The 23584-nt window shown below is 40.4% G+C and overlaps 1 protein-coding gene across 4 annotated transcripts in view; it reads right to left on the bottom strand.

Annotated features, from left to right (window-relative positions):
• Positions 1-1447: 1447 nt before the first annotated feature.
• The window catches only part of CLCN5 (chloride voltage-gated channel 5), a 182423-nt gene continuing 160286 nt past the window's right edge, over positions 1448-23584 (bottom strand). For all 4 annotated transcript variants that reach the window (XM_075538833.1, XM_075538832.1, XM_075538830.1 and 1 more), the window contains 6 exons: positions 20319-20399; positions 19544-20086; positions 17619-17805; positions 11821-12219; positions 11468-11684; positions 1448-9267 (listed from right to left, as the gene is read on the bottom strand). In XM_075538833.1, coding sequence (XP_075394948.1) covers positions 9177-9267; positions 11468-11684; positions 11821-12219; positions 17619-17805; positions 19544-20086; positions 20319-20399 — 1518 coding nt within the window. In that variant the 3' untranslated portion in view covers positions 1448-9176. The remainder of the gene's footprint in view (positions 9268-11467; positions 11685-11820; positions 12220-17618; positions 17806-19543; positions 20087-20318; positions 20400-23584) is intronic.

Here is a 23584-nt window from a genome sequence, read left to right as displayed (position 1 = left end):
TGTGAAAGAGCTCTCAGTATGTGCTGTTTACCTTGGTTTAAAGATTTTAAAGGGCATCTCAGTACAAGTTTTAAGGGTTCATTCAGCATCGGTGGCTCCAGAAAATCTGGAATCTATTGGCATTTGACATTCTGATCTACATTATCCTACTTCCCTTTGATTTTAATATTCTTTTACAGAAGGGTAAGAATGATTGTACAAACTGAAGAGTGTAATCAATGTCATTGAATTGTACATGGAGAAACTGTTACGTTCTGTATATATTTTCAACACTATATATATGTATGAAAGAAGCCTGTCAAAGTACATAACCTTACATTCATTAAAAGCTCAAAGAGACAAAATATGTATAGCTCCCAGTTGAGTTTTAAGTCATTAGGGAAGGACTACCAATGTACAAGGAGTAAGTAGCCATAAGAAATAAGGTACCTAGGTATCTGGAATCTCTTGGAAAATGCAAGTGGCCCCTCATTTGCTTCTTTATGACAAAAAGTATGACTGGATCTTAAAATACCAACATTAATAAGCATTTAATGGATCTTTTAAGGAAGTGAGCTTGCTAGCCCCGCATAAATGTACCTTTTATACTTTATTCTACCACCCCATGTCCCCACTGTAACTTTGATCTGAAATCAAGGGCTACAGCAATCTAAATGAGGTGTCAATAAGCCACATGGAGGAGGCACACACTGGCCTGCATGTTCCAGGGATGGTAACTAATATAATCCATATTTGAAGGAGGAATGGTATCAGAATTTCAATTGTGACTACTTGGTTTGCAGAAGGCAGATGGCTATGGAAGGCAGCGGGTGGCCCAAACCTATTTGCAGGGCCACATGGATGTGGCCTCCAGTGAGTGCCCTTTAACTGTAGTCGGAGATGTGAACAGCCTTGTTATCACGGAGTCCACTGTAAAGTTAATTATGGTTTAATGTAGTGAAGGCAAAATGGAATCATCTTATCACTTGAGCTCCCTTTTGAATTTGTTTCCGTTCAAAACGAAAACAAAGGGAAACACACATGGATGAGGCCTCCAGGGAATTCTCTCCCACCAGAGATCAGGGGTGTGAGCAGCACTGCTCTCAGCCGCATACACTGCAAAGTGGATTGTTACACATGGAGTTAGGCAAAAATTTAGCCCCTTATCATTTGATTTCCCCTTTGACCCATTTTAAATTTGTCCTAGATTTTTAATATTTCAGGCGTGTTTGGTATGGTAAATCTATAGAGACAGTACTGGATGAATGGTTTCTTGGGGTAGGAGAGGTTGGGGGGAAATAGGGAGCTGAAACAATGAGGACAAGAAAGAAGAAAATGTTCTCAAATTGACCGCAGTGATAATTGCGCAACAGTTTTAATATGATTGATATGTTAATTATATGCCACTCCGTTTAAGAAAGAAATCAATGGCTACAAAATTCGTCTTAAACACACAGTAGACATCAGGTTGGAATAAGGCTGTGCTTTATTTATTACATGCATTAATTACAAATCTGTAAGTGAAAATGTATAAAGCAATGGTGACCTGGTTTTAAGCCACAGAGAGAAAGGGCTGGACTATTCCATTAACCCTTCTACCACCAAAGTCTGTTCCATTGCCTTTAATTGTTTCAATTTCTTACAATTTGCATAGCACTTACTTTTCAAAGTACTTTCCATTCATGTTCTCAGTTTATCCTCACAACAACCCTGTGAGGTAGGTAGGGCAAGTAACGCTATTCCCATTTTATAAATGGGAACACTGAGGCACAAAGCGGTTAAGATCTCGAGGCTAGTTAGCAGAAGCACAGGGAATAGACACCAGGTCTTCTCACTCCCTAGTCCATGATTTCTTTTTTGAATGACTTCCTATGCATGCCCAGGGAGCAAAATGAAAGTGAGCATTGATTCACAGCTTTGGTTTAGGCTGTGTTTATGAACGGGGTCCAATATCTTTAAAAGTAAGAATAAAGCTAACACAGCATGGCTAAAGGGTTGGCAATACTCATAAATAATTGCTCTGACAGCTTAGCACCAAGCTTCCTAGGGAAGCTCAGGCTATATTAGCTTTGGTTGAAGCTAGCTTCTGGGTGCCTACTTACAGTTCATATCTACATATTAGCTTCAGGTGAACTTTTACCAACTCTCAGGAACTAAAATGTCAAGTCAGACAGGTTTTCTTTGGCTAATACAGTTGGAGCTGGTCCTAAAAATGAGTGTTATTACAGAGATACTCATATGGTAGTCCGTGTACCTGAATGTGCCCTTCTGGTCCTCCTGGCCTCAGGGATTACTCAGCGAATGGTATTTTTCCCAAAGGCAGAACTGACTTGCCAGAGGTTGACCTTGGTCAAGTGGACAAGAGTTACCAATGTCGTCCTAATGACATGACCAGGGTGCTGTCAGGTCCAACTTTTTTCCTGGCCTACATACCTGGTTGACAGCATAGCTTCAAAAGATAGTTTAAGGGAACCAGATTTAGTATTAATGCATGTCCTTTTTATCTAGAATGAAATTAATTCTTAGTATACAGTCCCAAAGTATCAAATATATAATAAAAAGTAAACAATCATAAAAAGCTGAGTACTAAAAAGATAAGACAATGGGATAGAAGAGGGATCAAAATGAAATGGAGGAGGTAAAAGCACTTTTGAAAAAAACATGTATTTTGAGGTATACTCAAATAGGAAAATGAGCCTAAAACATCAGGTCACTTCCTCTTTCCCATTTTTCCAGATCATATATCACTCTCATACTCCTAGAATTATTCTGAATTTCAACAGATGTAGAATAAAAGGCTAAAGCCTACTAGATTCCTGATAAAAAACCATACGCTTTACTCCCAACGTACAGAAAAGTTCCACTGCCCTCCCTGAATTCAAGGGCATCCTTAAGTTCATGGAAATTTTTCATTATATTTTAATTCCATTTTCCCAGGAACCTTTTAAAGCTCCTCCTTGGATCTTTCATTCTCTCTATTCTCAGAGCCATCATCTATCTCCCTCCTTCAAAGTCCATATTCAAAACAGTATGCTTTTAACAACTGACGTTTGGATTCATGGAATGGGGGGAGATGTGAAATTAGAGGGAGAGATAACTTCTTTAACCTTATTTTAAAATCATCACATGCTGTCTCTCCTTAAAAGGCCAAACTTCAGGAAAGGTATCCATTCACTGAATGTGAATACAGAGACTGAATGAAGCCCCTTGACAAGAACTCAAAGGCAAGGAGTTGTGATGTCCAAACTGGACTTGACAATCTGACAGTCCACCTCCAAGAAACTCAAACGATGCCCCTTGTATAGTTTTCTTTCTTGGGTAATTTTTCAGAATCAGACTACACACACAGATAAAAACAGTTTTGTTTCCTATATCGCTTAAAAATCTTGTCCAAATCTGGATGTTGTGAAATAAAAATGTGGCTAGCAAAAGTTTAAGGTATACCATATATACTGGAGTATAAGCTGAGCTTTTTAGCACATTTTTAATGCAGTTTTTGTGGTAAAATTAGGTGCCTCGACTGATATTCGGGTCAGTTTATACTCGAGTATATATGGTAACTAAAAATTGCAAACACCACCATTCAAATAACTTCTCCCATTGGAGCTGACAACCAAAATGGAAGCAAAGTTGACTTATCACCACAGGTCCACTACACTGATTTAATGGCAAATTTAACAAAGCTCCTTAAGCTAAGGTCTAAGAAATACTTATCTTTTTCTTTTTAATATACATCAAGCGCATACTTTGCTTGTAGTTCTTTTTTTGTTTGCTGCGTTGATTCCAACTCCTAGTGCTCCATGTGTGTAAAGTAGCACTGCTCCATAAGGTTTTCAAAACTGTCATCTTCTGGCAGCAGATCATCAGGTCTGTCTTCCAAAGCACCTCTGAGTGAGTTTGAACCACCAACTGTTTGGCTAATATTTGAGTGTTTAACTGTTTATACCTCCTAGATACAAACTCAAACTCACTGTAATGGAGTCGATTCCAACTCACAGTAATCCTATAAGGCAGGGTAGTGAAAACAGTTAAAGTCCTTGGCTGTTAACTGAATGGTTAGAGGTTCAAGTTCACCCAGAGGTACTTTGGAAGAAAGGGCCAGTGATCTACTTTCCCCAATAAAAATCTCCCATTAAAAACTATGTGTAGCACATTTCTACTCTGACACACGAGGCCTTTATACACTGGAGTCAACTTGACGACAACTTGTAACTAATAAGGGATTTAAAAGATTATTTTAGAAAACACTTTTCTATAAAAAATAGAGTATCAAAAAAAATTAGAGTATCTAAAGTTATTCATGTAGTCAATGGCAGTACAGGCTACACTCCTTCCTGAGAAGCTGTCTTGGGTCAGTTCTCTCGATAAAAGTAGACTTCCCTCAAACTTTCAACCTCTCTTTTGTTTGGTCTTTGGTAATGGTGGGGTTAACTTTATTCTCATCCCTTAAGACATATAATTAATCAGTTTACAAATACCAGGATATATGGCTTGGGACATGGATGGCATTGCTCCCACCATCTAATATAAACTCATACATGAAGCAGTTTAAAATAATTTGGGAAAAAATAAAAAATGAAATTTATTTCATGAACTTTTAGATGCCTCCTCATACAGAGTAGGTCAATAAGTACTTTGGCAATATGATACATACTGACTATTGAATAGTCTCAACATTTGTCTCATGACAAACTTTTAAATTTGTTCTTTGGAAGATAAATATTTTGTTTTATTAAAAACAGAAGCAAACCAAGACTCATCATCTAACAGAAAATAACCAACAGCAAGATCCAACCATATGAACAATGTTATACACCTTACTTTGGTGAGTAGCAACTGGGGTCTTGAAAGTTTGTGAATTAAAAAAAAAAGTTTGTGAATGGACACCTAAGGCTGTAACTATTGATCTCTTTCCTTCCTGAGCAAAGAGGAATGAATATTAAAGACACAAGGGAACAATTCACCCCAAGATCTCATGGGCCATGTGAACCCCAGCATTCATGACTCCAAGGCCAGAAGAACTAGATGGTGCCCAACTACCACTGCTGACTACTCAGAAAGGATCCTGGATAGAGTAGGAGAAAATTCTGGACCCTAACTCAAAATCCTAAGAAAACTTTGGCTTACTGGTCTCCTAAGAGACTGGAGGAAACCTCAAGACAATAGTGTGTAGATACTTGCAGGCCTGTAACTGAACTTATCTCTGAGGTTAAATTTTCAACCACATGATAGATTAAAAAAACCACTATCACCAGCATTCCTTAAAACAACTTACTAAAAAAACCCCAAAAGGTAGCATATGCCCAGGGATATAGCTCAGAAGACAGGAAGGGAGGATAGGAAAGAAGGAGGGACATGAACCAGGAACAACTAATACATGGAGGAAGTGGTATTATAGTCAAGGTCACAAAACAAAATGTGGACAAATTGCTGAGTATAAAACGAAATTTTCTCTGTAACCTTCTACCCAAATCACAAAAAGATAAACTAAAAAGAAAAAGACCTAGCCACAGCAGGTGACTTAAACACTTGGAAATACACAAGGGTAACTTCTCATAATGGACTATTAGGGTCATGCTTCCAACAGACCTGACCACTCTCACAAGATTTTAGTTCTAGATTATTCAGCAAACACAAATCACACTGAGTCTCCATTATTTTAACATTCTCACTTTCTAACAGATTCAAGACCGAAAAGCTCGATTTATATTTTTCTCGGCTCTTCTTGAAAAGGGTTCAGATTCAGCCTTTGGTGCCAAAACAAATGAACTGGTTTGCACTTCAATCAGAAAACTGCCTGCTTTGCAAGCTGGCAGCTTCCAATTATTGTCAAGGTCAGATTCTTTGCCAGAGGAGATCTGCTATGTGGATTATACCACTCCGACTCCCCAGCTGGCCGGAGCCAGAAGGAAATTGGGCCAGAGAAAGAGGGCAGCGCCTGAACATACAACTCTGACCAAGCAGAAATAACCTTCAAAAGAAAGCCATTACTTTGCATTATCGGCACCCTGCTTTCTTCCAATGTCATAACTGCTTGGTGGCTTCTTTAATGAGTTAAATTGAAGAGCTGAAGACATAAAATATAGCAGTTAGACTCTGACAAATCTGAAGACTTGCATTCCTTCCCCTGCGGGATGGCTACCGACCGGGTAGTTTTCCTTGGAAACTTCTAACTCACTGAAGGTTTCAAAGGTAAATTTTTCCCTTCTTGCCAGGTCCTTTTCTTTTTGAAGAACAAAACAGATGAGTCTCAACTCATATTCATTGGCCAATCAAATTATCTAGTCTTTTACTATTGAAGTTTGTGGCCATTTGATGCTTCTGATAGACCGGCATCTACTGATTGTTAAGTACCAAGGGGTTTCAAAAGGTTCATGGAAAAATGGAATGAAAAGATAATGGAATATTGTCACGGACTTTTTGAAACTCCTATGTCCAGCTGCTCAATTGGCAATGACAAAGAGAACATTTTTCTTTGCCTCAAGACCAGAAACTTCTGAGTTAGCAGTCTAGCAGAGTTTTAGGCACAATTAGCCAACCTTTGAGCCAAACTGTAAGTCTGGACGTATAATGGATACTATATACGATCACTACTTCTAGAATATGAGCTACAAGGATTCCTGAGCAGCTGAGGTTTTAATGAATGAAATTTATCAGGAGTGAGGTATCAGAGGGATATTGTCATACTCTGGAGGGTTAACTGGTGCTTAGCATCTAGAACGTATACCTTGGCACAGTGTTATCTGATTTCTTGAATTTATTCTCTGAAGTAGCACCTTAACACTGGCTAATCTGTCTGAAATCATGAACAGAACCTAGGAGAAACAAAAGGGAAAACAGATCCACTCGACACCCCTGCTTCACTAAATATCACTCAACTGTCAAGAACACCAAAGTACTAACATCTTCTCCTTTTCCAACATTCGTAGGGAAGGAACACTAATAAGATAGGTAATGAACTAGAAATATACAGATAAGAACTTTGATTTCTACACAATACACAGAGCTTGTCAGGCAAATATTCTAGTCTCATGTGGGGAGATTAGTAGAGTGATAGGGACAAAGGATGCAAAGTTGTTGAGCGATGACTATGATGAAATTAACCAGAAAGTCCCCCACCCTCTTTTTCAATAGACTGTAGCGTGATATACAGTAAAACCTGCAAAAACTGGAAAATGCATAAGGTGGAAACCTGTCATTGAAGGAAAGCTCAAATATTTTCTACTAGTAGAGAACAACAGAAATATGGTTAAGTGCATCCTGCCAAAAGTGCCAAACTTGTGAGACCCAGAAAACCTAGCAGTCCCCTTGAATTCGGGCCCACACAAGCCATACTTTACTTACATAAGATAAACTTTTAAAAGGTCTTGCTATAAGATCAAAATAAGCCTTGGTTATCCAGTTCTGTATAATAAAAAAAAGTTTCTGATTTGGGAAAGTTAAGGACTAGGGACAAAATTCCTAGTATTGTTCAGCAACTTTTGAAATGAGGTAACATTGGTTCACGGGGAATGGAATTTGGGGCTAGAAGGATGGCTGAAAGTGGCAAGAAGAGACTTGACAAATGGGAAAGGCTGAACTTGCGGCACTGGCGGTGATGCCTCACTGCCACAGGGATGCACATGGAAAAGCAGGAATGATAGCAGCAAATGGGCCACAAGGCAAAGAAACTGGCTGTGTGTCACCTCTGGTCCACGTGTCATAAGGTTGCTGAGCCTTGGGTTCAAATTAAACCCTAGGAGTTGTCTCTTTTTTTGGTAATATAAATGATTATTAGTCAGGCATAATGCGCAATCCCAAAGAAAGGATCCAGTACTGAGGAGTGGGAAGGTGAAAAGAATGGAGGTGGAAGGTTATACGTCAGTCAAACTACAGAAAATACAAGTAGTGGTAGGAAGAGAGTAGTGGCTCTGTAATCCCACCCGATATCCCTATCGGGCAGGAAAGGTGGTAGGGAATCGACACGGGCACCTTTTCTAGTGGATGGAAGGACCTTTGGTGTCAACAGGCCTTGTTCATACCCATGTATTTTATTAAGAATTATAGGGAGCCTCGTGGAGTCACAGCTGCCTTGACTGTTCTAAAGCCTTAACATGTGTGAAAGTACCCCAAGCCTACATCTTGTTCACGAGGACAACGCTGGCCTGCTGTGCACACTGTGCTAGGAGAAGGCATGAGTGTCCAGTTATTTTGGTACTGGTGGTCTTTATGAGGGAATGCAGACACAGCTCCGGATCTTCCCTGCTTTGTCCGTATGCTCCTCTTTACTGTTCTTACTTATTCCAAAAGGCTGAAGCACCATCATTCATGGAGGTGGCACCTGGGTAAGAGGACTAGTTGGAATCTCACAAAAATGGGAAATTCCTAGTCAGTGACTTTGCTTAGAACTTGACAAATCTTTCATTTCAAGGAAATTGGAACGCAATTACCATACTCCTTGCGACTAACACATTTTTGGCAAAGTCTTTGTTTCCTAGTTAACAAATACCATCTGCAAATATTCATTTTTGCAGACAAGCAGAAAGCTCTATAACTTAACTTTTTGCACTTCAAGAGTACCAGGAGCAAGCAAGCTACACAAATCAACCTCAGCAGCATTGTCTTATAATCAGAAAGGAAAATTAACATATATCAACACAAAACTAATAATGCTAAATAATGTAACAGGAAAAAGCTAACATTTGAACTGAATCTTCACAGTCTAGAAAATACCATTACTATTTTCCTTCTGGCTTTTCTTTCTGTGGTTTGAAAAGCAAAGCCTTTCAGTTTTCACTTCATCTGCCCCCGATGACAGAGCTGAAAAACAAGTTTACTCTTTCATGAGTTTCATGAAGGCTATAGGTCAAGAGGGTTGTCATTTTTCTTGCATAGTTTTCAGTGATTGGTAATACTTAGCAATACTTTTAAATGGGAAAAAACCCTCAAAATATGAAAGACATTGAAACCATGGTAATTTTCTTTTCCTCTTTTATGAAATCTTCCAAATGCAATCTCACAGTTAACTGCATTTTCTCTAAAAGATTAATTTGCAGAGATAATGAAGTACAACTAGTTAAATTGTAAGAAAGAGACAACACACTAGCATTACTTCACCATCCAAATACGGGAAATGTGTTTTGGGTATCCAAGTACTAAAATATGTCCATGGTCTGCAAGATTCTTCTTATTTTATACCCAGGACAGCACTGCGAATTCTAATTGAAGAGAATGGAATCAGGATCTTGGTTTGCCATCTGTGCTATATGCTTCAACACATCCTTTTTAGTAATGATTCCAAGCAATCTCCTAAAAGGTAAAAGAAAAGAAAATCTGAAATTAAAATATTTCCAGAGATGACACTTTTCATCCTGATCTTTTTCAACTTTTTTTTAAACACTAGCTGCACTTACAGAGCGATGAGACAACACTGCACCATGAAAATGGGATAAATCACGCACCAAGCATTTCTACTTCTAAGTCTCAGATGAAACAATTGTCTCTGGTTTAAGTATTATTATTTTCTACATATCTGAATCTTACTTGCCCTTTGGAGTCCAGCCCCTCTTCCAGAACACCTTCTCTTATCCTTTAAGGCAGCAGTAACATTATCTTCACCCCAGCCCCAGCGTTTCCTATAGGCGTCTCTTCTGTGGCACTTGACCTGTCTCCCATTGGACTATAATATTGCTGTGCTCTGGTGCTAGCTGGAAAGCACGGGGCCGCCCACCACATGGTGGGCCATTGAAAACCACTATTCACTCCTCAGGAGAAAGCAGCTGTCTGTTCCTGGAGAGACTTCCAATACAGAGAGTCACTGTGAGTTGAGATCAATTCGATGGCAATGGGCTTAGTCTCCTGGTCACAATGTACATCCTTGAAGGCAGAAAGAAGTCTTACTACATTTTATCTTTCCTCAGAAGCTAGTGGAATGCCTTGTTACATGAAACAATGTCAGTTGAAGTAATGAGGAAACCAGTAAACATTGAAGAAACCAGTTAGGGAAAGTTCTCTTACTGAATTAAATCCTGTGTAGAACCTATTATAACATTTAGATGTTTTAAAGGAAGGTAACATTTTTATATAATCACTGGCAAAGAAATAAAACCAGATTTACTCGTCTACTAGAGACGGGTGGACCCTCTGAGACTGTAGCTTTTGGGTACTTCTCAAATCTGGAACCGGGTCCATTACTAGGGATAAACTTCAGCAAAACAAGAGTCATGCCTATCAAGTGCAATCACACCAGGGAGTTCCTCAGTAAATCAACCATATCAAATTAAAAGGGCAGCATTTGCCTCAAAAAAAAAAAAAGTTCAGAAGTCAGGAAGGGGCATGAAAGAAGGATGAATGGGAACATGGAATCTGGGGAGGAAGTTGGAAGAGTGTTGCTACAAGGGATTACAACCAAGACCATAAACCAAAATGTGCATAAAACTAATGTGATCTGTAAACTGACACCTAAGCTACAATAGTGTTTTTTTAATATCTCAGAACGAAAAGAGCCTAGGCTCTGAGAGTTAAAGTGTTGTTTTTAAAGCCACAACTTTTTGTATGCAACATTTTATACCCACGAATACAAAATAAATTAAAGAATTATATAAGTAAATCCCACCATGATCCTAATAAAATTGGTTTGGAGTGTGGCCTGGTCTTGAGGAGTTTTGGAAAGCATCCCATATGACTAATGTGAAAAAAAAAGGCCTAACTCTATTTAGTAACTGCAGGACCCGTAGTGGTATAGTGGTTATACAATTCACAAGGTCAGCAGTTTGAAACCACCAGCAGCTTCAAGGGAGAAAGATGAGCTTTTCTACTGCAGTAAAGAGTTGATCTTGACAGAATCCAGGAACAGGAATGGGAGTAGCGATACCAGGAGGGTAGGAGGAAGGTGAGGATAGGAGGAAGGGGGAACTAATCACGAAGATTGACACATAAACCCCACCCCCACCCCCAGGGGGATGAACAACAGAAACCGTGGGGGAAGGGAGACAGTGGTCAATGTAAGATGTGAAAATAATAATAATTTATCAAGGGGTCACGAGGTGCGAGGGAAAAAACGAGGAACTGATACCAAGGGCTCAAACAGAAAGTAATGTTTAGAAAATAATGATGTCAACATATGTATAAATATACTTGATATAATTGATGTATGGATTGTTATAAGAGCTGTAAGAGCCCCTAATAAAATGATCTTTGAATAAGTTTTTTAATTTTAAAAAGTAAGTAATTAAAAAGGGAGTCTTGGAAACCTACAGGGGCAGTTAAGAGTTGCTGGGAGTCAGAATCAACTCAACAGTGTTTTGTTTTGATTTTGCATTGACTGGAGACCTTTGTGCAAACCATTGAACCCTCACTGAAACTTGGTTTTCTTGTCAGCTTCTGCTTCTCCTTCTCCTTCTCTCTCTCTCTCTCTCTCTCTCTCTCTCTCTCTCTCTCTCTCTCACACACACACACACACACACACACACACACACACAATTCATGATGTCGCTACGAGAGTTCTCACCCATTGTGTGTAACCAGGCACTGACGCAGTCCAAGTTTGCGGAAGATGTCTACTACAATCTCCATGGGCGTAAGATCTGTCACCGTGAAGGGGCTCAGGTCCAGGATGTTGCGAAGCTTCAGGGTAGGTGGGGTGTATGGTGGCATTGGAGGTGAATGTTCAGTGAAATAAATGATGGAAGTGCTCACAATCCCGTCCTGTTTTTTTCGAGCATTTTCTATTTGAAAAGTGAGAGGAAATAAAGTTGAAAATGGAAATGCTAGTAGTTCTAGCCTTCTGGCCCCCTTCCCTCTGTCAGGTATATTTATTCATTTTCAGAGTGTATCCCATTATCCCCGGTATGAAATCCTTACCAATTGAAATAATGAGATCTCTTCGGAGGACAAAGCCCACGAGTCTTTGGGACTCTCGAGACACTACCACTGGAAAGCCGCTGTAAGTGGTTTCACTGATTATGGTCTCTACATCCTCTACGGTCATGCTGTCCTGAGTAAGGACGGTCAACAAAGGATCATTTCTTCGGGGCTTCATCACATCCATTGCCAGTGTCTTATGAGCAAACTCTTCTTTGGCTTCAAGAAAGGGGTATCCATTGAGACGGATGTGGGCATCATAGATGCCCTCCCGTCCAAGAGCATCTGCCACCCACTTGCTTGTCATGGCTGCAGCCATTAGAGGCACAATGTATTCCAAGCCACCAGTTAGTTCAAACATTATGACAACAAGAGAAACGGTCATCCGAGTCACTCCACCTGCAAAGCAACAGAAACAGGTTACTGAAGACAGCAAAAGATGGGATTCATCAGAACGACAGGCCTGTTCCAGATTCCACCCGGAGCAGCTTCCTTAGCATTACTGCTTTTATAGGGTCTCACCTCCGACCAAAAAGACCCAGCAACTTCATTAAAGTGAGGTCACAATACGTACAATTTAGTTTCTCAATAAACCACCTGTACAAGCTACTTTCTCTTCTTCTTCAGAGTATATTAATATTTGAGAAAATATAAAACTGTTATGCAGGTGATAACATTAAATCTCACTAAATGCACATATTTAAGTCATTGTGAAGGCTAAAGACATTTCTCTGTAAAGATAATTAACATAAAGTTAGGTAATTTCAGTCCCAGAACATATTTATCAAAAGTATTTTAGTGCCCAGAGAGTTGCCCTGGTAATTCACCAGCTTATCCAATATCCACTTAAAAATAATTATTATCTGAAAGAGCTTTGCAAGACAAATCTGAACACAAAGCACACACAAACAGCACAAATCGCTAGTTATGTGCATAAGGTAAAATATTGAATTAAATCTGCATTTTTCGAACTGTTTAGAAAAGCTGACCTGTTTCAAAGAAAAATACAAAACTAGGAGTATATAAAAAAATTAATGAAGATTTCCAGCAACAATTTCTATGTCTTTCCAAAGCTGTGTCCTTTTGCCAATACTAAGACTGAGCTTCCCAAAGTATTCCCCTGGTTAAAAAATACAAGACACTTTCAGAAACCCAGAATTAGCAGAGAACTCAAGAAGAACACAGTTGGAGAACTCGCCTAACCCAATTTTAATGCCTATGACACAGCTACAGGGGTCAAAAGAGCATGGTACTGGCACAACAACAGACACTCAGACCAGTGGAAAAGAATAGAAAGTCCAAGAATAAAACCATCAGTATATAGACAGCTGATCTTCGACAAGGGTCCCCAAACCATCAAGTGGGAAGCGGATGCCCTTTTTAACAAGTGGTGCTGGAAACAATGGATATTCACATGTAGAAAGATGAAACAAGACGTTTGCCTCACCGCATGCACAAGAACAAACTCAAGGTGGATCACAGACCTAGAAGTTAAACCCAAACCATCAGGACCATCAAGGAGGGAATTGGAACTAACCTCAGAGCACTGGCCCAGGGAACTCATAGGCTTACTGCAATAGGGAAGAGTGCACACACAGGTGAACTGGAAATCGACAAATGGGATTTAATAAGAATAAAGCACCTATGTACCTCTAAAGACTTCACCAAGAGGGTGACAAGACAACCCACAGACTGGGAGAGGATTTTTAGTAATGACACATCAGACAAAGGGCTCATTACTAAAATCTACAACACCATCATGACAGTTAACCCCCCAAGGAAGTGGGGAAAAAAACTGAAAAGAACTTTCACTAGGGAGGAGACCCATATGGCCATTAGCCATAAGAGAAATGCAAAGCAAAACAACCATGAGATATACCACCTAATACCCCTGAGGCTAGCCAAGATGAGCAAATCAGAGAGCAACAAGTGTTGGAGGGGCTGTGGTGATGTAGGAACCCACCTCCACTGCTGATGGTCGTGCAGATTTGTACAGCCTCTGTGGAAAGCAATCTGGAGATACTTAAAGAAAATGGAAATTGATCTAACTTATGGGCATGTACTCAAAGGAGGTAACAAATAAAACACAACCAATCATCTGCACTCCAATGTTTATTGTGGCACAATTCACAATTGCAACGTCTTGGAAACAGCCTATGTTTCCATCGATAGACGAGTGGATGAGTAAACTCAGGCACATATACACAATGGAGTCCTATGCAGCACTGAAAAGCACAGACAATCATATGAAACACATCATTTTGTGGGAAGAGTTGGAAGGAACCGTGTTAAGCGAGGCAAGCCAATCTCAAAAGGACAGGTAACACATGAGTCCCCTGAGGTAAGTGCAATCAGCACGGCAGGAATAGAAGAATAGACACTTATCTCGCAATAATAGGAGGACACTTATCTCGCAATAATAATAGACACTTATCTCGCAATAATAGAAGCATAGGTAGTTGGGGGGAGGGCAGAGCACACCCAGGGAAGTACATGAGAGTCCAACAGAAAGAAGGGGAGAGAGGGAAAGAGGAGGGAGAATCAGGGTGGGGAGAAACTCAGATGATGACATGGGGGGAACAGGGCACTAATCCACCCAGGGGAAGAGTATTGGTTGTGTCCCCACAAAACTGGAATGTGCATATAGACACCACCGTGACACGCCAAACCAGGAGGGCAACGTAATGCATGGAGGAATCCATAAAAAGACTAGACTATATACCCGGCCCCAACCAGAATCAGCCTGACCCCCACCATGGAAGGGAGTACCACAGAAAATGAAAATAGACCGTCTGGTGAAGGAAAGGAAGCACCAACCTGCCATACCCAGAAGGAAGCTGAAGCAAATGAAGTGGAAGGGAGTGGAGCACACCAGGGCCCACCAAGCTCACAGGACAATAGCCCTGCTCAGAGCAGCCAATGCATAGAGAGGACCATGTGGCCGGCCCCACTGTGAGATGTGACATCCTGCACTGACCCATGGCCCTACACGAGACAGAACTGGAGATGCAGTGTGGGATGTGACCGAGCTGACCCCACCACACTGAGGCAAAACACTGGGGGGTATGCACTAGAGGGGGGGGGGGAGGAAGCAGAGCAAAGAGGTCCCGAGGGAGTATCAAGGATGGACTTTGGAACCAGGGCCTGGCACCCCCTCAGACTCGTCCAGCAATCACTCCTAAAGGTCAACAATCAGACCTCTCTTTTCTTTCTCTTTTTCTTCTTAAGATTTTGTATGTCAGTGGCTTTTTTGTTTGTTAGTTTGTTGGTGTTGCTGCCGTCGTCGTCGCCTTGTTTTTGTGCCACTTTGTTCAGTGCTGTGGAGGCCATCCGCCATTCTATGTGCATATTATCTCTGCAGGTCTAGCTAGATAAGATAGGCTGCATAAACAATGTGGAGAAGAACACTAGGGTCCAACAGACTCGGGGGCCATGGGAAAGTGGGAGGTTGGGGAAGGGAAGAGGTGTTGGCCAACTCAGGGACAAGGATACAAGGAGTGGTTCAAAACCAGTGGCAGGGAGGGGATGAGAGGACTGGTAGGGAGTGAATGAAGGCTGAATATGGTAGTGGGAAAAAAGGAAAAGAATAAGGAAAAGGATGAAAGAAGTAGGAGGTAAAGGGCATAACATAGAGGCCTAGATACCAGTATGTATATATGTAAATATATATATGATTATGGGTGAAATAGATCTATGTGCATATATTTATAGGTTTAATAGTAGGGTAGCAGATGGACATTGGGCCTCAATTCATGCACTCCCTCAATACAAGAACACTTTGCTCAGCTAAACAGTCATTCCATGATACCCACCTTGCCAACACAATCACTGAAGACAAATATGTGCATAAGCAAATGTGGAGAAGAAAGCTGATGGTGCCTGGCTATCAAAAGATATAGCGTCTGGGGTCCTAAAGGCTAGAAGGTAAACAAGTGGCCATCTAGCTTGGTAGTAACAAAGCCCACAGAGAAGAAGCACACTAGCCTGTGTGACCACGAGGTGTCGAAGGGATCAGGTATCAGGCATCATCAGAACAAAACATCTTATCATAGTGAATGAGGAGGTGGAGTGCAGAGTGGAGACCCAAAGTCCATTTGTAGACCACTGAACATCCCCTTACAGAAGGGTCGCAGGGAAGAGACGAGCCAGTCAGGGTACGATGTAACCATGATGAAACATGTAACTTTCCTCTAGTTCCTAAATGCTTCCTCCTCCGCCACTATCATGATCCCAATTCTACCTTACAAACCTGGCTAGACCAGGGGATGTACACTGATACAGATAGGAACTGGAAAGGCAGGGAATCCAGGGCTGATGATCCCTTCAGGACCAGTGGTGTGAGTGGCGATAATGGGAGGGTAGAGGGAGGGTGGGTTAGAAAGGAGGAACGAATTACAAAGATCTACATGTGACCTCCTCCCTGGGAGACAGATAACAGAAAAGTGGGTGAAGGGAGACGATGGACAGGGCAAGATATGACAAAGTAATATGTATGTGTGGATTGTGGTAAGAGTTGTATAAGTCCCAATAAAATGATTTAAAAAATAATAAAATAAAAAATAAAACAAAACAAATACAAGACACTTTAATTCTTTGTGGTAGTTACATAATCTGGTGTCAATTGAAGGATTAAGAGTGTAAGGGTGGAGTCCAGCCTGTCAATCCAGAGATAGCCAATGAGACCTCTTTGTGGGCATGGCCTTCTCCTGAGAATTCTGGGAACTACTGTGTTTTCCTCGGTGGAGGCAGGAGACACTGCTCTTTCTCGATTCACTCCCTGAGACATTCTACTGACAAGACAGATGTTACTGCACTGATAGATACATGCCCTGGGAACTAGAAAAGCTACATGGAGACCCCTGCCAGTGCTGAGTTTACAACGCCGCTGGATCCAAAGACTTTCTACTTACTGGCCTGTGAGTGTCCTGAAATCGGCATCATTGCGTGTGTTTCATGAATCTGAAGAGGACTTTATATATTGGTATTGAACATATGGGCTAATATTGGACTTATGGACTTGATATGAACTGGGCTGGGATGTTTTCTTAATGTACAATTACTCTTTTATATAAAGCTCTTTCTTATACACATATGGGAGTCTCCCTAGATTTGTTTCTCTAGTCTACCCCGACTAACACATTCTTCTTTACCCCTATTTATCTGCTGCTTCCCCCCCCCACTGTTTCATAAAACTAATACATGCCCATAATGGAAAATTTGGAAAAACATAGAAAAATACTCATATATATATAAGAAACTAGTCATCCATAACCTCAATGCCTAGAAAACACCTTAAACATTTACAAATAGATGAAATAATTTTATGCGTTTAATTTCATACCATGCCCCACCCCACTTTATATAGGGACCATTTCCTATATTGATACAAATATATTGAACATGATATTTAAATGTATTAACATATTTAATGACTTCATAACAGATCATCATATAGATAGATGTACCATAGTTTATTTAACAAATCCCTTATCGTGCATATTTATGTTGACTGCCAAATCTTTCAATGATAAACCTCCCTTTTTAATGCTGAACCTCCCTTTAAAGGAACTTTGCCCTATTTCTGATTATTCCCTTTGTATGAGAGAGTAGGATCACTCTAAAAGAGGAGAACTACAGACACATCGATAAATAGAAAGAATATGTTCCTAAAGCATTTCAAAATTGACAAACCCAACAGAAAACTGATAGTAATTTTTTAAAAGTCTGCAGCCAATTGTGTTTAATATGTCACTCCTTTTCATGTCACTTTTTTGTCATCAATTTAAACACATCCTTACCTAAGCATGCTGCAGCCCCAACCATTGCATAAAGGCCAGGTGTGATACAATCAGCTCCTTGACTACACCAGCTATTGAAGATGGCCCAGTCATGGTGGTAATAAGCCAGCTGTTCCATTCCTACTCCTAAAAGTCGACCTGCTATAGCACCAACAGCCATGCTAGGTATAAAAAGGCCAGAAGGGATCTGCAAAGAGAAAGCAATATTCAGTTGAGAAATTGTGTGATTGGTTGACATGTGGTAAGTGCTATCGGATTCACCCTCTATGACGCAAACAGGGGAATGACAATGCAACTACATACTACACTAGCAAGTGGCTGTACAGATTTGTGTAACACTACGAGAACTAGAGGTTCTCTGGAACGTGTAGGTAAGTACAACTGCTAAGAACCTTACCCTGATTCGGGGTCCATCAGGCAAAAGAACCTGAACTCTCCAGACCAACACAGAACTGAAAGCAGAAATTAGGCCTTTCTCAAAGAAAATGGAAAATAGATGGAATTTCTCATATATGCAGGTATTTCCCTTAATTTGGAATTTTATCCACTATCTTTATTGATTATATGCCATGTCCTGAATGCTTTGCATTTAATCATTTCACCAGTTTTTTACAATAACCCTACAAGGTAGGTGTTATTATTTTCTGATCACAAAGAACTTCACAAATCAGAGAAGTTCAGTAACTCATTCAAGACCAAGAGACCAGTAAATGCTGGTGCTGGGATTTAAAAGGGATAGGAAGAACAACTCTCTTAACCCTTATGCACCAAAAGGGTATCACATAAGGTTTTAAAGTATAAAGAAAGTCTCAATAATGAAAATCTTAAATGAGAATGTGATTGTGCTTGCATGGCTATAAAAAAAGGAAACCTCTCCTCCTTTCCTGTCATCTTTCTGGACTCTTAGGGCACAAATATGGTCCAGGAAAACCACCACAGCAGAGTCATTAAAAACAGAGTGCGCTTGATTGTGGAATGTGCGTCCGTCCATCTGTGCAGGTATGACAGACTGTAAGTTTACGGTAAATAAAAGAATGATTGTGAAAATTGTGAACTTGAAATGGATGGGATCATCTCAGAGATTAGAGTATTGTCTGCACGGAATTCCTGTTTGGCAGTTTCTGGTTTGAATCAGTTACCCTGGAGAATCAAAGGAAATATCTTGATAGTGGTTGCTAAAAGAGAGAGAGGGGGGAAAAAACTAGGAAAAAATGTAAATACCTCAACAAATTTTTATTTCTGGTTAATTTAGAATAATCTATCAAGTGGATGCTTGGTTCGTGACAACTGAGTTTTGATAGTGAATGTAAAAATCATGTTTAGCTATATATTAGGCTGAATCACATGAAATTGCTTTTTTTTTTTTTTGGTTAGTCTGCCTCCCCTCTTTTTTTAATAGTTTTATTAGGGGCTCATACAACTGTTATCACAATCCATACATACATCAATTGTGTAAAACACATTTGTACATTCATTGCCCTCATTAATCTCAAGAAATTGCTTTTTTAGTAGTCCAAGCAGTTGCATATCAGCAACTTCGATATAGTATTTTTGCTATTTTGGAAAATTCGCAAGCCATCCTGTTGGTCAGATACTGTTTTACTATTAAATGCACTAGAATAAATACCTTACCATTCTTTTGGGGGAGACACTTTGCACAGAAAGTGAAACATTTCTACCTAAAATAAAAACTTTCTGTGGTTTGCATTGGGTCTGAAGTTTGGTTTGAAAATTTTAAGGTAAAAGTAAAATTGTCTAGAAGGTTATGACAACATGTGGGGGACTTATTCAAAAGCTAACGGAGGGGAGATGATGACATTTGCTGAAGCTGAAAGCTCAACGCAGTAATGAAACTGTGATCCCTTGATTTTTGCCTTCCAACACCCACACCACACATAGATCAAGTGCCCAGAGCATCTGCTCACCTTCATGCCAAAGGTAAATATAGTAATGACGATTTTCAGTACCAGTGTCAAAGCCAGCTGCCACATTGCACTATAGACTCCCAGGCCAGCAGGTCGGTCAGGCAGTTCACCTCCCTTGCTTGTGTTGAAATGGTTTTCATAATCACAGAGCTTAGAGGAGTCCAGAAGGCCACAATCATTAAAAAGCTCCGAGATGAGCTCACTTGTGCTCATACGGGTATATTCATTGGGGAAAGCGAGGACGGCAGTGATGGCTGTCATGATGAGGACTTCTACGACAGGATACTTGCCCAACTGTGTGGTCTTGCGCTTCCGACACCAGGCAATGTTTGTGCGGATAAACAGAGCTCCCCACAGACCGCCAAATATGCCCAGCAAAATGAATGGCACGAGTTCAAAGAGATGCCAGGGCGTGTGAAACTCCACATAAAATAAAACTAGACGACTGTTCCCAAATGGATTGATGGAGCGTAGAGTAAACGCTGCCACCAACGCAGCAAAGAAGGAGCGCCACAGTGTTTTGAGGGGGAAATAGTAGCTGACCTGTCAGAGAGAAGGTGACAAAGTGAATACAGGCAATGTGCAGAAACTGTTTGGGGGAAAAAGTTTGTGCTTCGAGAATTAGTGTTAAGGATAAAACTGCTCATAGATTTCTAGCATCACACAGAAAAGCATTGGGTTGGGCAGAACACGTAGGGACTGCAATGGACATACATAGATCTTGATCAAACTTCCCAAAACAAAAGCACGCACGCATTCTACAGCTAAGTATTACCTCTTCAAGGCTGAACAGCACTCCGCCAATCGGGGCCCCAAAAGCTACAGATACCCCAGCTGCTGCTGCAGCCGACAAGACCTATGATCCAAAACTCAAAGTTAGTAACAATATTTTTTTGCTTCAAATCACATTTTTAATGGGAATTATTACTAAACATTAAACAACAATAGCTTCACATGTCCCCGTTAATCATGAATGAAGAGTTTTCATTTAAGAACAAACGCTGTGTGTAGGGTGTGATTGGTAATGTTTGAACAGGTAAGTGAGAAGGCCTTTTCTTTGTAATTTAAGTGTGTGCTTTATTCCAAATTATGTCGTCCCTCTCCCTAATGCTTACAACTTAATAACTAAATTTAAGTTTATAGACCTCTTAACCACCTAAATGAAGCACAAAGTTGTATTTACATAGTACTTTGTAAAGGAATGCTTTTTAAAACAAAAAATTTAATATAATTTATATTTGTTTTTGAAACTATACACAGTAGAGTATTCACCAATGCAACACTTTCTACATACACAATTCAGGGATGTTGATCACATTCTTCAAGTTGTGTATTCTCACACTACTTTTTTCTGAATTGTTTATCTCCCATTAAAATAACCTCTAAAGATAGGGTAGAAAGGGGGAACTGATTACAAAAATCTACATTTAACCCCTTCCCTGGGGAATGGACAGCAGAAAAGTGGGTGAAGGGAGACATCAGACGGTGTAAGACATGACAAAATAATAATAATTTATAGATTATCAAGGGTTCATGAGAGAGGAGGAATGGGAGAGGGAGGGGAAAATGAGCTGAGACCAAAGGCTCCAGTGGAAAGCAAATGTTTTGAGAATGATGAGAGCAACCGATGTGTGGATGTGCTTGACGCAATGGATGGATGCATGGATTATGATAAGAGTTTAGGACCCCCCCCCCAATAAAATGATTTAAAAAACCCTCTAAGGTTTCTGCCTCATCTTTTGAGTTGATGTTATCAATCTGATCCCATATAGGTAGACCTTAACAGAGCACAAAGTTCAAGGCAGACATTTTTTTCTTTTAATCATTTTTTGGGAGCTCATATAACTCTTATCACAATCCATACATACACCAATTGCATAAAGCAAATTTGTACATTCGTTACCCTCATCATTCTCAAAACATTTGCTCGCAACCTAAGCCCCTGGCATCAGCTCATTATTCCTCCTCCCTCCCTACTCCCCCCTCCCTCATGACCCTTGATAATTTAAAAATTATTATTTTGTCATATCTTACACTGTCAGTCATGTCCCTCCACCCACCTTTCTGTTGTCAATCACCCAGGAAGGAAGTTATATGTAGATCCTCATAATCGGTTCCCCCTCTCTACCTCACTCTCTCTCCACTCTCCTAGTATCGCCACTCTCACCACTGGTCCTGAAGGAGTCATCTGTCCTGGATTCCCTGTGTTTCCAGTTCCAATCTATACCAGTGTGCATCCTCTGGTCTAGCCAGATTGGTAAGGTAGAATTGGGAACATGATGGTGGGGAGGAAGCATTTAGGAACTAGAGGAAAGTTGTATGTATCATCGTTGCTACACTGCACCCTGACTGGCTCGTAACCTCCCCGCGACCCTTCTGTAAGGGGATGTCCAGTTTCCTACAGATGGGCTTTGGGTCTCCACTCCACACTCCCCCTCATTCACAATGATATGATTTTTGTTCTTTGATGCCTGATAACCAATCCCTTCAGCACCTCGTGATCACACAGGCTGGTGTGCTTCTTCCATGTGGGCTTTGTTGCTTCTGAGCTAGATGGCTGCTTGTTTACCGTCAAGTTTTTAAGACCTCAGAGGCTTTATTTTTTGATAGCCAGGCTCCATCAGCGTTCTTCACCATATTTGCTTATGCACCCATTTTGTCTTCAGCGATGGTGTCAGGAAGGTGTGCATCGTGCAATGCCAGTTTAATAGAACAAAGTATTCTTGCATTGTGGGAGTACTTGAGTGGAGGCCCAATGTCCATCAAGGCAGACATTTTTTTACTAGTTATATTAAACTATTGCTTGGTTTTAAGAATACTTCAGGGGATAGTTTTGGTTTAAAGTCTAAAAATTATCTCAAGGCAATAGTTTCAGAGGTTCATCCAGACTTCATGACTCCAGAAAATATAGATTTTATGAAAAATGGTATTCTGTTCTTCACACACACACCGATTGGAATTCTTCTTTAGAATCTTTGACCAACATGTTTAGTAATGGTAGCTAAGCCCTATTTAGTTCTGGTCTTAAGGCAAAGGAGGCAGTTGCTAATAGAGGCTATTAACCACACATTCATAGCCTCCTTCTATTCCTCACTCCTTCCTCCATTGTTCCAGGTGAAGAGAAACAGATTGCTGCATCTTGGATGGCTACTTATATTCTTGTATGACTCCAGCCACTACTGGGAGGTAGAACAGAAGCACTAACACAGTATTAGGCCAATTAACTGGGATGTGACATAAAATTATAACCCTAAACCTTCAAACCAAGGAACTATTACCTGCTTGTAAATAAGGCACCTTTGCAGCTGCTCTTGCCCTATCCCCTCACTGTAACATCTATTTGAAAGAGTGTCCTAATAACACAAAACTGAAGTTGTATTTGGTGTGCAACTATTAAAACAAAAGCAAGCAACCAAAAAACCTCACTGCCACCTAGTTGATTCTGACTCACAGTGATCCTACATACAAGACAAGGTAGAATAGCCCCTGCGGGTTTCCCAGACTATAATTCTTGACCGAAGTAGATACGGACGTAGTCTTTCTCCCATAAGGCAGCTAGTGATTTCAAACTGTTGACCGTAAGGTCAGCAACCCTATGCATAATCACTATGCCACCAGGGCTCCAACACATCTATTCTAGGAGCTGCAAATTCTGAAATATTCATAAATAAGTATTTAGAGTTTCTTGCACTTTGTATCCTACTCCACACTCAGAACCTCCTAGAAACAGAAATAGGAAAGCAACTAGAAGCAAGGTCAAGGAAAGATTTTGAAGGGTAGAGTCGACCTAAATGTGTGTAGGCGTGGCAAGGAAAGAGGCTTCCTCTCTTTTTAAATGTTGCCAAGAACTTTCCTCCCTTGCACTACTAGGAGAATTTATTCCACGTTTGAAAGTTAAGCATCTACAAGTTTCCTTCTGTGTCTTATGATTAATTTCTCCCCCAAAGTAATTGCTAATGTCCACTTTTTGAGAAAAAAATTTTTTTTTCACTGAAATAACCTTGGTCTTAACCAAGACAGGGGTAGCTGGGGGAAACAGAA

The sequence above is a fragment of the Tenrec ecaudatus genome, chromosome X (genome assembly GCF_050624435.1).
Source record: "Tenrec ecaudatus isolate mTenEca1 chromosome X, mTenEca1.hap1, whole genome shotgun sequence".
Taxonomy (NCBI): Eukaryota; Metazoa; Chordata; class Mammalia; order Afrosoricida; family Tenrecidae; genus Tenrec; species Tenrec ecaudatus.
Note: the sequence above shows the minus strand (reverse complement) of the source record. Positions and strands in the feature narration are given on the sequence as shown.